The 18,148-nt window shown below is 42.7% G+C and overlaps 1 protein-coding gene across 12 annotated transcripts in view; it reads left to right on the top strand.

Annotated features, from left to right (window-relative positions):
- Positions 1–18,148, top strand: part of PKD2L1 (polycystin 2 like 1, transient receptor potential cation channel) — a 74,462-nt gene that overhangs the window by 50,055 nt on the left and 6,259 nt on the right. For 11 of the 12 annotated variants that reach the window (XR_009733782.1, XR_009733780.1, XR_009733781.1 and 8 more), the window contains 5 exons: positions 14,774–14,901; positions 15,365–15,618; positions 16,550–16,774; positions 16,939–17,167; positions 17,835–18,005. Coding sequence is in view for 3 of the 12 variants with exons in the window: in XM_061403110.1 (XP_061259094.1) it covers positions 14,774–14,901; positions 15,365–15,618; positions 16,550–16,774; positions 16,939–17,167; positions 17,835–18,005 (1,007 nt within the window). In the remaining 9 variants the exon portion in view is untranslated. Of the gene's footprint in view, positions 1–11,316; positions 14,902–15,364; positions 15,619–16,549; positions 16,775–16,938; positions 17,168–17,834; positions 18,006–18,148 lie in introns of all 12 variants that reach the window. The other variant, XR_009733784.1, reaches the window with a different exon arrangement.

Raw genomic sequence — 18,148 nt, 5'->3', positions numbered from 1 at the left:
ACCCCATACTAAGGCAGGTCTTTATGTTATACCCCAGTTGGCATCTTCTCTTGAAACAGTGTGCCCTTCTTCTTAGAGACCAAAGCTCTATATGTCTTATATATCTCTCATGACATTGCTGAAATTCATTTTCTGTCTTGAGCATTCTGGATAACAAAAGAACTATGCTGTTTGGGTTCTGAAATTATGTAACAGTTTACAACCCATCAGCTAAATTTATATTAAATCTGTAAGAATCAATTGTTTTTGCTCTCCCTTGCATCTGCACTGAGAAATTGAATAGAACAGAGGAGTTCCAGCAGCTAATCATCAGTGCATTCTTGTGGCCTGTTCCCTAGTCCCATCTCCAATCATCTAGGTATCATTTCTTACAGTTGATATAATTTTTATTTTTCACTTCAGTTCAGTTCAGTCTCTCAGTTGTGTCCGACTCTGTGACCCCATGAATTGCAGCACGCCAGGCCTCCCTGTCCATCACCAACTCCCAGAGTTCGCTCAGACTCATGTCCATCCAGTTAGTGATGCCATCCAGCCATCTCATCCTCTGTCGTCCCCTTCTCCTCCTGCCCCCAATCCCTCCCAGCATCAGAGTCTTTTCCAATGAGTCAACTCTTTGCATGAGGTGGCCAAAGTACTGGAGTTTCAGCTTTAGCATCATTCCTTCCAAAGAACATCCAGGACTGATCTCCTTTAGAATGGACTGGTTGGATCTCCTTGCAGTCCAAGGGACTCTCAAGAGTCTTCTCCAACACCACACTTCAAAAGCACCAATTCTTTGGCACTCAGCTTTCCTCACAGTCCAACTCTCACATCCATACATGACCACTGGGAAAACCATAGCCTTGACTAGACAGACCTTAGTTGGCAAAGTAATGCCTCTGCTTTTGAATATGCTGTCTAGGTTGGTCATAACTTTCCTTCCAAGGAGTAAGTGTCTTTTAATTTCATGGCTGCAATCACCATCTGCAGTGATTTTGGAGCCCAGAAAAATAAAGTCTGACAATGTTTCCACTGTTTCCCCATCTAATTCCCATGAAGTGATGGGACTGGATGCCATGATCTTCGTTTTCTGAATGTTGAGCTTTAAGCCAACTTTTTCACTCTCCACTTTCACTTTCATCAAGAGGCTTTTTAGTTCCTCTTCACTTTCTGCCATAAGGGTGGTGTCATCTGCATATCTGAGGTTATTGATATTTCTCCCAGCGATTTTGATTCCAGCTTGTGCTTCTTCCAGCCCAGCATTTCTCATGATGTACTCTGCATATAAGTTAAATAAGCAGGGTGACAATATACAGCCTTGACGTACTCCTTTTCCTATTTGGAACCAGTCTGTTGTTCCATGTCCAGTTCTAACTGTTGCTTCCTGACCTGCATATAAGTTTCTCAAGAGGCAGATCAGGTGGTCTGGTATTCCCATCTCTTTCAGAATTTTCCACAGTTTATTGTGATCCACACAGTCAAAGGCTTTGGCATAGTCAATAAAGCAGAAATAGATGTTTTTCTGGAACTCTTTTGCTTTTTCCATGATCCAACAGATGTTGGCAATTTGGTCTCTGGTTCCTCTGCCTTTTCTAAAACCAGCTTGAACACCTGGAAGTTCATGGTTCACGTATTGCTGAAGCCTGGCTTGGAGAATTTTGAGCATTACTTTACTAGTGCCTGATGAACTATGGATGGAGGTTCGTGACATTGTACAGGAGACAGGGATCAAGACCATCCCCATGGAAAAGAAATGCAAAAAAGCAAAATGGCTGTCTGGGGAGGCCTTACAAATAGCAGTGAGGCCTTACAAATAGAAGAGAAGTGAAAAGCAAAGGAGAAAAGGAAAAATATAAGCATCTGAATACAGAGTTCCAAAGAATAGCAAGAAGAGCTAAGAAAGCCTTCCTTAGCGATCATTGCAAAGAAATAGAGGAAAACAACAGAATGGGAAAGACTAGAGATCTCTTCAAGAAAATTAGAGATACCAAGGGAACATTTCATGCAAAGATGGGCTTGATAAAGGACAGAAATGGTATGGACCTAACAGAAGCAGAAGATATTAAGAAGAGGTGGCAAGAATACACAGAAGAACTGTACAAAAAAGATCTTCATGACCAAAATAAGCATGATGGTGTGATCACACCTAGAGCCAGACATCCTGCAATGTGAAGTCAAGTGGGCCTTAGAAAGCATCACTACGAACAAAGCTAGTGGAGGTGATGGAATTCCTGTTGAGCTATTTCAAATCCTGAAAGATGATGCTGTGAAAGTGCTGCACTCAATATGCCAGCAAATTTGGAACACTCAGCAGTGGCCACAGGACTGGAAAAGGTCAGTTTTCATTCCAATCCCAAAGAAAGGCAATGCCAAAGAATGCTCAAACTACTGCACAATTTCACTCATCTCACACTCTAGTAAAGTAATGCTCAAAATTTTTAGTTTTAAAAAACTTTTATTATTTTGTATCGGGGCATAGTGGATTAACAGTGTTGTTAGTTTCACACGTACAGCAAAGTGACTCAGTACTACAGAAACATGTATCTATTCTATTAAGGACTTCCCTCGTGGCTCAGCTGGTAAAGAGTCTGCCTGCTATGCTGGAGACCTGGGTTCAGTCCCTGCATTGGGACGATCCCCTTGAGAAGGGAAAAGGTACACACTCCAGTATTCTGGCCTAGAGAATTCCATGGATTGTATAGTCTATGGTGTTGCAAAGAGTTGGACACAACTGAGCGACTTTCACTTCACTTCACTGCATTCTATTTAAAATTCTTTTCCCATTTAGGTTATTACTGAATATGAGCAGAGTTTTCTGTGCTATACAGTAGGTCCTTATTAGTTATCTATTTTGTATGTAACATAGTGTGTAATGTCAGTCCCAAATGCTTAGTCTATCCCTCCCATAAACCCTTTTACCCTAGTAACCATAAATTCATTCTCTAAATCTGTGAGTCTGTTTCTGTTTTGTGAATAAGCTCACTTGTATAATTTTTTTAAGATTTCACATACAGTGATAATCATATGATATTTGACTTTGTCTGATTTACTTCACTTAGCATGATAATCATCTAGGTATCTTATTTCGGTATTTCATCTCCTGAGACAATCTGTTGCATTGATTCAGGATGGAAAGACATTTATAAGTCTTTCTTACCCCTGTCCTAAGATCTCAGAGCTACCAGAAACTTTAGGGAGATCACTGGTTAGTTTTTGGATTCATTTTCTCAGAATGATCAACTTTAGCCTTATTGAATTCCTTCAAAAGCAACTCCTAACCCTTTGGCCTTGAATCTGATTTCCTAAGAAGAAACTGACTATATGTAGTCATAGGTTGCTCTAGAACTTTAATCTTTTTAACTCCTGAAAGGCTTAAAAATGCTCATGGACTTAGTTACCAAAGCAGCTGTGACTGATCTAGTTCTCTCAGCTGTATCCTCTTAGATACACCAATATGAAATTCTTCAGTCAACACTCTGAGGACTTAACACTTCCTTCATTTCCAGGTCCCAACTTTCTTCTGCCTACAGTCCATCTTAAGAAACATAAAGTGTTTGGAATCCAAATTTGGATAATCCAGTAGCATGAATCAGAATGTGTGAGTAGGATGGCAGGTAAAGAAAAGAATGAAGGGAGGAATTGCCCAAGAAGAACAACAAAAAATTTCTTAATAGGGAATGTCTTACTAAGAGAAGGAAAAATGTTCTGTGTATCCAGTAAATGATTTTAACAAGAGATCTGTGATTAGACTTGACTTTTCTTAGGACAGGAATTTCGTGGCTAACAGCTTGCTGATTTGAACTCTACCTTTTTCCCTCTATGCCTATCCTAATTTTCTTAGAAAAACTCCTTTTGGAAAGTACCCTTCTGATATGGATATATTCATATGAATTGCTTCTGTTGGGATATTAGTTTAGCTGCAATAACAGTGGCTTTAATAAGACAGAAGTTTGTTTCTCTCTCATGTAATAATCTGAGGTATAAGCAGCCCTGGACTAATGTGGGGCTCCATAATCATGTGGGGCCCAGGCTCATTCTACCATATTGCTTTGCCATCCTCAATATATGGCATCTGTCTCATGCTCTAGCTCCTGCGTTTATGTCCATGCTCTAGGCAGAAGGAAGTAAGAAAGTAGAAAGGGAAAACATTTTACTTCTTTTTAAGGACATAAGTCAGAGCTATACGTGGAAACCTATCACTTCACTTTTATTCCATTGGCCAGAAGTTACTCAAATGGCCACTCTACCTAGCTGCAAGGGAAGCTGGGCAATGTGGTATTTAGTTTAGCAGTCATGTGCACCTAGATAAAATTATGTTACTCTACAGAAAGGAGAGGAGATGTACTGGGGAATAGCTAATAGTCTATGCCAGGTAAGGGGAGAATAAATCTTCTTCATAGTTTGGCAGGAGAACAGCAACAGCTAATGGAACCTAGAGAAATCCCTGACATAAATCATAATGGAGGCTGATAAGATCTGATTTTTTTTTCCAGTAGGAGTATTCAAATGTTTATTTAAGCTCTTGTGAAACTATTTTAGAGATTGTTGGGGAGATATTAAAGAAGGGTGAGTTTCAGGGCACTGTATTTTATTTCACAAGAAAGTAGAATTGTCCTTTAGGGACAACCCTAGACCTTGTTCACATGCTCAGTTGCTCAGTCTTGTCCGACTCCTTGCCACCCCATGTACTTCAGCCCTCCAGGCTCCTCTGTCCATAGAATTTTGCAGGCAGAATACTGGAGTGGGTTGCCATTTCCTACTCCAGGAAATCTCCCCAACCCAGAAATCAAACCCACATCTCCTGCATTGGCAGGCAAATTCTTTACCACTGAGCCACCTGGGAAGCCAATCATAAACCCTATTTCCCTCCAAATTATTTATGTGACCAAAGCCAAAAGGGACCCAGTGTTCTAATAAATAGGTAGAGATATTTCAGAGAGCTTCTCAGCAAGCCAGGTGATAAGAGAGCCTCAGGAAAAGGCCATCGGAGGAGCTAGAGGTTAAATATATAGAACTGGTAAAGCCCAAGGAACTTCCAGTTCTTCTGCAATTGGAGGATGGATAGAACAGTGGAAGTTCTATCCACATGATGACTGCCAGGGCCGGAACTGGAGTGAAAGAGACCTGCAGTTTTCTAGAGAAGCATCTGCAGTGCTTTTCCTCAGAGCCAGCCAGCTTAGGAAAGAGTAGCTGGCTTTTAAGTGTCAAAAACTTGAAGACATAGATTTTCCAGCAGAGGAGTAGTGTAGACACATAAAGGAATTATACACTTGCTGGTGGAAGCACCTCAGCTCTTCAAGCTACTTTGTCAGTTGAGAGAAAGGATCTCATTCCTGCCCAAGGAGAATGCTGTTAGAAAAGGATGGTTGCTGCTGCTGCTGCTGCTGCTGCTAAGTCACTTCAGTCGTGTCTGACTCTGTGGGACCCCATAGACGGCAGCCCACCAGGCTCCCCTGTCCCTGGGATTCTCCAGGCAAGAACACTGGAGTGGGTTGCCATTTCCTTCTCCAATGCGTGAAAAGTGAAAGTGAAGTTGCTATGTTCCCTTAAATAGTAATTAGGGACAGGGAAGGAGCTCCGAGGTGGGTGATGATGACCTATATGACAATCACCTGGGAAAGGAAAAGAACAAAGCAACTTCTGACTAATTGCTCTGAGTTGGAAAGGTCTTCCAGCAATTCAAAGAAGAGGACAAGAACATTCAGTCTCTACTATGAACACTGGAATGGGAAAATCAAGTTATTACCCAAGCTCATGATGATTAATAATAATTATTACAGTCATACTTACTTAATAATATATATTTGTGCCCTACCTATGTCCAAAAGGAGTCTGAGCCAATTTACATTAAGAAGCACAGATACAATAAAATATAACCCTTTAAAACTGTAATAAAAAGACCTAGCAAAAGAAGAGAGAGAAGGGGAGGAAGATAAAATGAACAAAGGCACTACAAATGACAGCAAAGCCTGAGGTTCCTGGCAACTAAAGCAAAGAAAACACAAATGGATTGAGTAACACAAATGGAATTCTCATTGTAAGAAAGAGAACACCAGTTAATAAGAAGATGCTAACTGTGGAAGAATTGGCTTTGTTGGATTTTGTATATAAGGGAAATGGAATATCATAATGGATAAGTTCAGTTCAGTTCAGTTCAGTTCAGTCGCTCAGTCATGTCCGACTCTTTGCAACCCCATGAATCGCAGCACGCCAGGCCTCCCTGTCCATCACCAACTCCCGGAGTTCACTCAGACTCACGTCCATCGAGTCAGTGATGCCATCCAGCCATCTCATCCTCTGTCGTCCCTTTCTCCTTCTGCCCCCAATCCCTCCCAGCATCAGAGTCTTTTCCAATGAGTCAGTTCTTCGCATGAGGTGGCCAAAGTGCTGGAGTTTCAGCTTCAGCATCATTCCCTTCAAAGAAATCCCAGGGCTGATCTCCTTCAGAATGGACTGGTTGGATCTCCTTGCAGTCCAAGGGACTCTCAAGAGTCTTCTCCAACACCACAGTTCAAAAGCATCAATTCTTCGGCGCTCAGCCTTCTTCACAGTCCAACTCTCACATCCATACATGACCACGGGAAAAACCATAGCCTTGACTAGACAGACCTTTGTTGGCAAAGTAATGTCTCTGCTTTTGAATATGCTATCTAGGTTGGTCATAACTTTACTTCCAAGGAGTAAGCGTCTTTTAATTTCATGGCTGCAGTCACCATCTGCAGTGATTTTGGAGCCCCCAAAAATAAAGTCTGACACTGTTTCCACTGTTTCCCCATCTATTTCCCATGAAATGATGGGACCGGATGCCATGATCTTCGTTTTCTGAATGTTGAGCTTTAAGCCAACTTTTTCACTCTCCACTTTCACCTTCATCAGGAGGCTTTTTAGTTCCTCTTCACTTTCTGCCATAAGGGTGGTGTCATCTGCATATCTGAGGTTATTGATATTTCTCCAGGCAATCTTGATTCTAGCTTGTGTTTCTTCCAGCCCAGTGTTTCTCATGATGTACTCTGCATAGAAGTTAAATAAACAGGGTGACAATATACAGCCTTGACGAACTCCTTTTCCTATTTGGAACCAGTCTGTTGTTCCATGTCCAGTTCTAACTGTTGCTTCCTGACCTGCATACAGATTTCTCAAGAGGCAGGTCAGGTGGTCTGGTATTCCCATCTCTTTCAGAATTTTCCACAGTTTATTGTGATCCACACAGTCAAAGGCTTTGGCATAGTCAATAAAGCAGAAATAGATGTTTTTCTGGAACTCTTTTGCTTTTTCCATGATCCAACAGATGTTGGCAATTTGAGCTCTGATTCCTCTGCCTTTTCTAAAACCAGCTTGAACATCAGGAAGTTCACGGTTCACATATTGCTGAAGCCTGGCTTGGAGAATTTTGAGCATTACTTTACTAGCGTGTGAGATGAGTGCAATTGTGTGGTAGTTTGAGCATTCTTTGGCATTGCCTTTCTTTGGGATTGGAATGAAAACTGACCTTTTCCAGTCCTGTGGCCACTGCTGAGTGTTCCAAATTTGCTGGCATATTGAGTGCAGCACTTTCACAGCATCATCTTTCAGGATTTGAAATAACTCAACTGGAATTCCATCACCTCCACTAGCTTTGTTCATAGTGATGCTTTCTAAGGCCCACTTGACTTCACATTGCAGGATATCTGGCTCTAGGTAAGTGATCACACCATCGTGATTATCTGGGTCCTGAAGATCTTTTTTGTACAGTTCTTCTGTGTATTCTTGCCACCTCTTCTTAATATCTTCTGCTTCTGTTAGGTCCATACCATTTCTGTCCTTTATCAAGCCCATCTTTGCATGAAATGTTCCCTTGGTATCTCTAATTTTCTTGAAGAGATCTCTAGTCTTTCCCATCCTGTTGTTTTCCTCTATTTCTTTGCATTGATCGCTGAGGAAGGCTTTCTTATCTCTTCTTGCTATTCTTTGGAACTCTGTATTCAGATGCTTATATTTTTCCTTTTCTCCTTTGCTTTTCACTTCTCTTCTTTTCACAGCTATTTGTAATGGATAAAGGCAATATTAAAAATTTGTGCTACTTTTGATTGTTTTTTATATCTGCCTTTCTTAAAATCTGTATAATATCCTTATTCTATAAAGGCAATTTTTAGGAGTAGGGATATAAGCAAATTTCATGATATTCTAGAAACGTGACTTCAATAAATAAAGTTCAGAAAGTTTTGCAAAATGAATGATGGGTGTGTTCCTAGAATATCCTCATCATCAGTTGGCTTGGTCACCAAGCCCTCTTTCATATAGGGCTGTAATGTATTTTAATTAATGTAAACTTTGGCACAGATATGCTAGTCATCCACTGCTTTCTAGAGATGTTCAGACAGTAGCAGAAGCTTTTTTAGCTCCATTTTCCTCAGAAATAATGCAATCTTTTTGAAAATGTCTTGATTTCCATATAACTAAGGACTGTTACAATAAAATAAAATCCAGTGAAAACAGGCTTACACCTGAATGGCACTTTTTGTCCAGATGAAGATCCAAAGGAGGGCAAGGTTCAGGGTTGATCAATCCAGTTGCTTCATGACTTAATGACATCATTACTTATTTCTGTTATTCAGTTTGTCAGCTGCATGATCAGTTTCATCCTTCGTCTGGATCATCTGGGGCTGTCTTATTCATATCTAGCAAGACAGAGGAGATCCCCAAAGGTTCCAGAAATCTCTTTTCATGAGTCTTTGATCTGAAATGTATTAGATGCTCATCTCTGAACCAATAATGGTACCAAGGGAGAGGTATTTGTGGAACAGCTTAGCCCTGAGCCCGCTGTCCAAGTCCTAGAGCCAGGGGTGGATTCAGCATCTGGTAACATAGGTGAGATGATCAGGAGAGATGTGATACCTCAAATAAAATAATGGTATGAACCAAGAGAGGATCTTAGGTAAGCAGTCACAAAGCCCAGTAGAGCATCCAGCACCTGGAAATTTCAGCTCATGACTTGAAAACAAAAATGTGGAAAGATTTTTTAAAATGAGTTTCTAGTCTATTATTATTATTATAGCATTAATTGAATCTATTATACTTTTCATTAAAAGTTCATTTTTCCTTTAAATTTTTACATGCTTAACATTTAAAAAATATTTAAATGTAGTGATAGCACGGAAACAATTTTTGCATTCTGCTTTTACTAGCATTTCAATGGCTGTATCATACTCCATTAAGTGTCTCAGTGATATAATTTACTTAACTATTGCTTCTCTGTAGGACACTTAGGTTGTTTGTAATTTTTTGATATTGTGAATAACCCAAGTAACAATTTTATGCATGTGATTTTCCCCCTTCTTTGGGACTCATCTATGTCAGAATGTGATTCTTGATACAGATTTATGTACATTTTCCATTTATACCAGAATGAAGAAATTCGAAGTTTCTTTTAAGGTGTTGCTATTTTGAGTTTACCAACTGCTTTCATAGTTTGCCTCCTGAGTCAAATGTCAAACTCTTCAAATAGTTTTCTTATAAGAACACCTTATAAACCTGTACCATCCTAATCATTTGTGTTGACTTTTGGAAGGAGAGCCAGGGTCTGTTATTATAAAGATGTTGAGTAGTAGAGCGATATATTATGTATAATATAGAGCAATGGCTAAATTTGTGGTCCTTAGAGTAAGTCAGACTTGAGTTTAAATCCAAATTCTACATGCTTGCTGTCTGATCTTTGGACAAGTTATTTAACATTTTGGATTTCTGTTATCTACATAAAATACAGATAGTTCCTACTTTATGAAGTTTTTTTTTTTCTTCAGGATTATGGGAGACAATGTATGCAAAGCCTGGTGACTAATGAGTCAGTAATGGCGATTATTCAGAGAAGGCAATGGCACCCCACTCCAGTACTCTTGGCTGGAAAATCCCATGGATGGAGGAGCCTGGTAGGCTGCAGTCCATGGGGTTACTAAGAGTCAGGCACGACTGAGCGACTTCACTTTCACTTTTCACTTTCACACATTGGAGAAGGAAATGGCAACCCACTCCAGTGTTCTTGCCTGGAGAATCCCAGGGAAGGGGGAGCCTGGTGGGCTGCTGTCTATGGGGTTGCACAGAGTCGGACATGACTGAAGTGACTTAGCAGCAGCAGCAGCAATGGTGATTATTGTTATTATTCAGCAACTGGAAATTGGATCTGAAGCTAAAGTTAAAAGATATGATATAGTGTGTAGGAGAACTTAGTATCTATCTAAGAGAAAAAAAAAAAAACAAACGGAGAAGGCAATGGCACCCCACTCCAGTACTCTTGCCTGGAAAATCCCATGGATGGAGGAGCCTGGTAGGCTGCAGTCCATGGGGTAGTGAAGAGTCGGACACGACTGAGCGACTTCACTTTCACTTTTCACTTTCATGCATTGGAGAGGGAAATGGCAACCCACTCCAGTGTTCTTGCCTGGAGAATCCCAGGGAAGGGGGAGCCTGGTGGGCTGCCATCTATGGGGTCGCACAAAGTCGGACATGACTGAAGCGACTTAGCAGCAGCAGCAGCAAGAGAAAAAAAAAAAAATCAGGTTCTCTGTACTGGATGGCCACCTGGTCTTAAATCCCTTTCATAGCATTCTCATGCAGTCATTGTCCAGTATCTGAAAATTTCCTGGAATGAGGCCCTCACTACACCAGACAGGTGGTTTAGCACTGACATTTGACATACTGACAAATTCGAATTCCTCCCCATTGCTTGTCTTTCTCTGCCCTAGTGTTATCTTTTGAAACATATGAGGCCGTTCCAGTCCTTCACTGGATCTTAAAGGAAGGAACTGGAAAGGCCAGCCACTGCCCATTGTAGAAACCCCCTCAATGTGATCCTCAGAATGTGGTCCTTTGCTGACATTGTCAGAGGTGAAATGAATGTTTGTGAAGTGGCCTATTTCTTAATAGGAAGCACTCATGGATTGGAGGTTCTGCCATTTATGGAACTTAAGTTTTCCCTTCTATAACTTCTACCTCTTGGATATAGTGCCATCCTTGATTCCTGGCTCCCTTAGTTTATTTACCCTGGGCAAGTGACTCCAGCCCTCTGAGAGTGGAGAGTAGGGGAAATAATAGCACCTAATACATTGGGTTGTTGTCGGATTAAGTGGAATAGTCATGTCAAGCATTTAACATAGAGCATATAATAGGTGGATCACAATAAACTGTGGAAAATTCTGAAAGAGATGGGAATACCAGACCACCTGATCTGCCTCTTGAGAAATCTGTATGCAGGTCAGGAAGCAACAGTTAGAACTGGACATGGAACAACAGACTGGTTCCAAATAGGAAAAGGAGTTCGTCAAGGCTGTATATTGTCACCCTGCTTATTTAACTTCTATGCAGAGTACATCATGAGAAACGCTGGACTGGAAGAAACACAAGGTGGAATTAAGATTGCGGAGAGAAATATCAATAACCTCAGCTATGCAGATGACACCACCCTTATGGCAGAAAGTGAAGAAGAACTAAAAAGCCTCTTGATGAAGGTGAAAGTGAGAGTGAAAAAGTTGGCTTAAAGCTCAACATTCAGAAAACGAAGATCATGGCATCTGGTCCCATCACTTTATGGGAAATAGATGGGGAAACAGTGGAAACAGTGTCAGACTTTATTTTTCTGGGCTCCAAAATCACTGCAGATGGTGATTGCAGCCATGAAATTAAAAGACCCTTACTCCTTGGAAGTAAAGTTATGACCAACCTAGATAGCATATTCAAAAGCAGAGACATTACTTTGCCAACAAAGGTCCGTCTAGTCAAGGCTATGGTTTTTCCCGTGGTCATGTATGGATGTGAGAGTTGGACTGTGAAGAAGGCTGAGCGCCGAAGAATTGATGCTTTTGAACTGTGGTGTTGGAGAAGACTCTTGAGAGTCCCTTGGACTGCAAGGAGATCCAACCAGTCCATTCTAAAGATCAGCCCTGGGTATTCTTTGGAAGGAATGATGCTAAAGCTGAAACTCCAGTACTTTGGCCATCTCATGTGAAGAGTTGACTCACTGGAAAAAGACTCTGATGCTGGGAGGGATTGGGGGCAGGAGGAGAAGGGGACGACAGAGGATGAGATGGCTGGATGGCATCACTGATTCGATGGACATGAGTCTGAGTGAACTCTGGGAGTTGGTGATGGACAGGGAGGCCTGGCGTGCTGCGATTCATGGGGTTGCAAAGAGTCGGACACGACTGAGCGACTGATCTGATCTGATAGAATAGGTGTTCTGAGTATCAGTGGGCATTTGACTAGGTGAAACCATTTTTCTCAGAATATATAGTCTTTACTGTCTTGGATAATAATCAGAGATGTTATGTTTCCTCCATAAAGGGTTGAGAACCAGTTCAGAGCAATACTAATTCTGAGGGGTAATTTAGAATTGAAGAGAAAAAGATATAGCTGTGAGTACCACCTAGTGGTCTTCTAGAAGTATAACAATTTAATCAGCAATGTCAGGTGGCACAGTAGTAAAGGAATCTGCCTGCCAATGCAGGAGACGCCAGAGATGCGACTTCGATCCCTGGGTCAGAAGATCCCTTGGAGATGGAAATGGCAACCCACTCCAGTATTCTTGCCAGGAAAATTCCATGGACAAAGGAGCCTGGTGGGCTACAGTCCAGGGGGGTCGCAGAGTCGGCTATGACTGAGCACAGCATAGCAGCAGTTTTTAGGAAAAGTTCAGCTCACTGACCATCAGTTCTAACTGTGGTAGGCTCTCAGCAGACAGAAGAGTTTGATTTCCAACCCGTTTTCCAGATCCAGATGAGCTGAGTCTGAGTCCTCCAGAAAATAAGGGTAATCACAGATTTTATTTAGAGAGAAGTCAAGTCATCTCTTGGAATTAGTAGAGTGGAATGGGGAAATGTGAAATAATAATGCTTTCTTTTTGCTGATTTCTCCCTGGAAGTGAATGATGTTGCTTGTGCATAATCTGAGACCACTCATCGGCCTCTCTTTCCTCCCAAATTGTCAGTGAACTTCAGTCCACCCCAGGGCATTTCCTTTCCAGATGGGGTACTGGAAGAAAATACGTTCCAAGATTTGAAAATGAAAATTCTTAAAGGGAGTTGCTCACAAGAGGCTGACAGTCCTACTTTAATTTTAAAAACTTTAATTACAGATGTACAGAAAAGTTACAAGAATAATAGAAAGAGTTCTTATATGTATTTCACCCAAATGTCTCAAATGTGAATATTTCACTGTGGTTGCTTTTCCTTTATCACTCTCTCTTTGTCCACCTTCTACACACACACACACACACACACACAAAACTATTTGAGAGTAAATTGTAGACATAATGCCCTGTTATTCCTAAAAATAAGTAAATGATCAAAGTCAGGAAATTATAAACGATCCAGTGCTTTTATCTAATGAACACACCTTATTACAGTCTCACCAGTTATTCTACTAATAGCCTTTATAGAAAAAGGAAAAAGTATGGCCCAAAATATAATCCTAACTAGATGATCATATTGCATTTCATTTTCATGATTCTATAGTCTCTCTTAATCTTTAAAAGATTTAAATACTTTAAAAGTATTTTAGGACAATTTCTTTGTTTTTCATGACCTGTCTAAAAATAATTGACATATTATAAAAATTTTACAGAATTATGGAAATATTAAAGAGTTTCATACTGAATAACATAAATAATAAATTAGTGAGGAAGTAGAAAAAGCTCTTCCTGGAGAGAATGCCAGCTAATAAACACAGAAGGAATGATAGAATGAGCAAATCACAGCTTGACAACCGGAATAATAATAATTAGGCAAAAGTCATCAATGGGTGATAAACTTGCAGGTGAAACATTGATGAATAAAGGATATTTACATAGTTTCAAAGTATTTTCCCAAAAAATATGTGTTCGTTACAAAGAGAAAAATAATATATGTATATTGAAGAAAGCTGGAAGACACCATCTTAACAAGGGATCAAAGCTAGTGTCACCAGTAATATGCAGTTAGACAATTTGTGCCTCCTGATATCATGCACTGAAAAGGGCAGTCTCACTCTGGTATTCCTGACCAAACACGCATAACCTGGATTTAAACACAAGGAAACACCAGACAAATCTCATCTGAGGGGCAATCTATAAAGTAAATAGCTTATACTCTTCAAATTCTGCCAGTTAATCAGAAAATTTGTAACTTCCCTTGACAGCCCTACTTTGGTCTAGATGTGTGTGTCAAGGTGGTCAAGGGGGATCTGGTTCTTCAGGACAAAGGCCAGGTTTTATTTTGATCTTGGAATGCTCTGAGTCCCTCTCACAGAACAGCTGTGCCCAGCAGATTGCACTAGGGCCAAAGGTGCCATGCCTAGCTCCTACTCCAACGGCTGCAGAGTCACTGACTCCAAGGTCCAGGATGCCCATCTCCATGGCAAGGCATTTGGCCATGGCTTTGGCATACTCGAGTTTGGAGGCATTTTTCCAAGCGCATTAATATAGGACAAATAAAGGGAAGCACTACCTGATGCAGAATGTAGAAATTTTTTGGCTCTGGGGAGTAAGAACTAGGAAGTTAAGCTGGCTCAGGAAGAGAAAAGTAACTATTTAGAATGACAATGTCAAGAGACAGTTACAGTGGAGTTTAGTCTTTCTGAGGTGAGTTGGGAAGAGAGGAGGAGAGCTATAACTACAACTTTCCCTTAATTCCCTGGTTTCCCAATGCCACTGTAAGCCCCTTAGCCAACTCTAGAGGGGTAGATCCCATTCAGGTAGCATCTTTGACCTCAGGCAGTGGCTATCTTCTCTCTTCCGGATAATGGAGAAGGAAACAGTGTTCAGGACACAGCCTCTTGGGTTGGTTTCTAGTGACCTATGGAATGACAAGCTCCAGTGCCTATTACTACACCAAAGTGATGTCTGAGCTCTTCTTACATACCCCATCGGACACTGGAATCTCCTTCCAGGCCATCAGCAGCATGGAGGACTTCTGGGATGTGAGTATGAGATCTCCTCTACCCCTCCCCTCTTCTTCACAGTGGCCTAAAGCCTGAGGCCATGGGCCAGGTTTCAGGGCTGTCAAATGGTAGATAAGGCCATATCCAGAGACAGGGCATTCCAGCATTAGGCTGAGTCATGGGGTCAGGCAAGAATTAATGGGTCAGACTAGACAGAGTTCAGGTGGTGATAGGTTAGAGATCGGGATGATAATCAGAGAGTCAAGTCAGTGCTTAAACTAGTATTGAGAGTCAGAGGTAAAGCAGAACTTCAAAATGTATTTTAAGTAAAGAGTAAGGCCACATCAGGCTGAGATTTGGCCAGAGTTCATGGGTAGGCTGAAGAGCCCAACAGAAGCAGACTGGAGACAAGCTGGAGGGGGTCAGTGAGTATGGGAAAAGGGAATTCTAAGGGTAAGAGTCAGCAGAGTCTGGGTCAGGTTCAACCCAGTTTGTGATCTAGTTTGCCCAGGGCCCATTACTGGACAGCTTGTATTGGACCAAATGGTACAACAACCAGAGCCTGGGCCACGGCTCCCACTCCTTCATCTACTATGAGAACCTGTTGCTGGGGGTTCCAAGGCTGCGGCAGCTGCGGGTCCGCAATGACTCCTGCGTGGTGCATGAGGACTTCCGCGAGGACATTCTGAGCTGCTACAATGTCTACTCCCCAGACAAGGAAGAGCAACTCCCCTTTGGGCCCCTCAATGGCACAGCGTGAGTGAGTCCCCCAACCAGTGTCGCAGGGCTTGCCCCTCTGAGCCTGATGCCATCCCAGGCTTGGGAACCATTTCCATTCAGACTTAAAGAGCCTTGGGGGTGCTTGGTGGGGCGGTGAGAGGCGTCTCTCTGAGACCCATCTGTGACTGTTTGGAGACCCTGGTCTGGGTCATTGAGGAACAGAAAAGGTATGTTAGCAGACAGAGCCATAGCCTTCAGAGTTGTCTTCACACACAGGTCCCTGTCACAGCTGCCCTACTCTGGAGGCAGTCTTGCCAGAGGAAGCATCCTTTCTTGCCCAGAAGACCCTCCTGGGTATGGAGAATGGATCCACACAAGTCATGGCTGGAAGGGTCTGACCCTTGGAGCTAATAGGGGAAGGCAGCAAGGGGCCAAGGATGGATGAGGCATTAGGGAAGAAAGGGGAAAGGGTGAATAGGACAGGAAAGAAGAGGAAGGAAATAAGGGTTCAGGGAGGAAAGTTTGTGGACAAAACAGAGAATCATGAGGCTAAGTAGCCAGGTGCACATGAGAAGAAAGGGTCTTTTCTGGGCTACATGCTTTCCTCATGGGGACTACTCAGGCTGGAGTCAAAAGTGGACTTGGGTTTATTATCTGTAGACTTGGGTGACATTGTAAAATATCAGGAGATTTACATTTGAACTTCACTTCAGCCACTAACTAGCTGGATTATCTCAGACATCTGAGTATTAGTCTCATCCTCTGTAAAATATGAATAATATTTTCCTTCCTTCTCAAATAGTTAGGTTAAACAAGATAATATATGTAAAATGTATATGCGATATATATAGGTAATATATATGAAACAATAAAGCCCAGACAGTTATAAAATGCTGCCATTGCCTTGGGAGTCCAGCTTCTGGGCCTGGCTCAGACCTCTCCACTCAGGTGGCTTCTTCTGTGACAGATGGACCTACCACTCGCAGGATGAGCTGGGGGGCTCCTCTCACTGGGGCCAGCTCACAAGCTACAGTGGAGGTGGCTACTACCTGGACCTTCCAGGATCTCGACGGGCCTGTGAAGAGGCACTCAAGGACCTTAAGGAGGGCCTATGGCTGGACAGGGGCACTCGGGTGGTCTTCATCGACTTCTCAGTCTACAATGCTAACATCAATCTTTTCTGTGTTCTGAGGTGGGTCCCCTTTCCCTGCCTTCCCTCTGTCACCCATGGTTCCTGGCTCACTTCTCCTCTGCTGGAGACCCTTCCTTAAATGTGTTCCCTGTGGTGGGGGAGGGGAGAGGATGGGAGGAACTGTCCCAGCACAGGCCCCACCAGACACCCCACTCCTCCCACAGACTGGTGGTGGAGTTTCCAGCTACAGGAGGCGCCATCCCATCCTGGCAAATCCGCACGGTTAAGCTGATCCGCTATGTCAGCAACTGGGACTTCTTTATCGTTGGCTGTGAGATTGCCTTCTGCATCTTCATCTTCTACTACGTAGTGGAGGAGATCCTAGAGCTCCGCATCCACAGGCTTCATTACCTCAGCAGCATCTGGAACATTCTGGACCTGGTGGTCATCTTGGTGAGGGACAGATGTCCTAGACTTGGGACACCTGGGGTGGTGCAGGGAGGTCTACCCTGAGAGGGGCTCCCAGTTCTTCTTTCTGGCATCCCAAGTCCTTGGGACTTCTGGTCAAATCACTGTGTAACAGCTCCCTAATCCAGAGGCTGATGTGCCCCAGGCTCGGCCCTGGAAGAATCCTATCTCCATGTTTCCTCTCCCTCCGGCCTGTGATCCAGGCCCTGCTTCTTTTTTGTACCTGACGTTATGTTCCTCTTCTGTCTTTCCCCCTCATGACCTGTCCCCTTGAAACTCCTGCCTTTTCTCTTCTATTAAAATTTTCTGCCTCTTCATCTTCGTCTCCTTCCTATTAACAGGACACATGCATGTCCGACCAAGGCTGGAAAGAGGTGGGGGAAATAAAATTGCTTGGCTCCATCTCTCCATGGTCCTTTACAATCTACATATTTACCACTGGCCTCACAGCCTTCTCTTGGACTTTAAGCTGTTCCCCCAATCATCCTATCCAGTTCCACTTGAACCTAAGAGAGTCAACCACTCAGCAGGGAGAGAGGTGTTTTTCTACCTACCTGTCTTACCCACCCCAGGTCTCCCCTGGGACTTCATGGTTGAACTTCCCTTGAGATTCTCTTGACTCTCTGACACTCCCCAACTCCCGTTGTGACAGCTCTCCATTATGGCTGTGGGCTTCCACATATTCCGAACCCTCGAGGTGAATCGGCTGATGGGGAAGCTTTTACAGCAGCCAAACATGTATGCTGACTTTGAGTTCCTCGCCTTCTGGCAGACACAGTACAACAACATGAACGCCGTCAACCTCTTCTTTGCCTGGATCAAGGTACCTTGGGGCTCCGCACCCTCAGCAGCACCTCAGGGCACGCATTCTCCCTTCCCTAGGACTTGTCTCATTTTCCTTGTCTGGTTTTGGCAACTCCCGTGGCCTCCCTAGGCCCCCGGAGTGGACTGTTTCAGGCTTTCCTC

Source organism: Bos javanicus, chromosome 26 (genome assembly GCF_032452875.1).
Source record: "Bos javanicus breed banteng chromosome 26, ARS-OSU_banteng_1.0, whole genome shotgun sequence".
Lineage (NCBI taxonomy): Eukaryota > Metazoa > Chordata > Mammalia > Artiodactyla > Bovidae > Bos > Bos javanicus.
The sequence above is the reverse complement of the archived record's forward strand: the minus strand, read 5'-3'. Positions and strand labels throughout refer to the sequence as shown.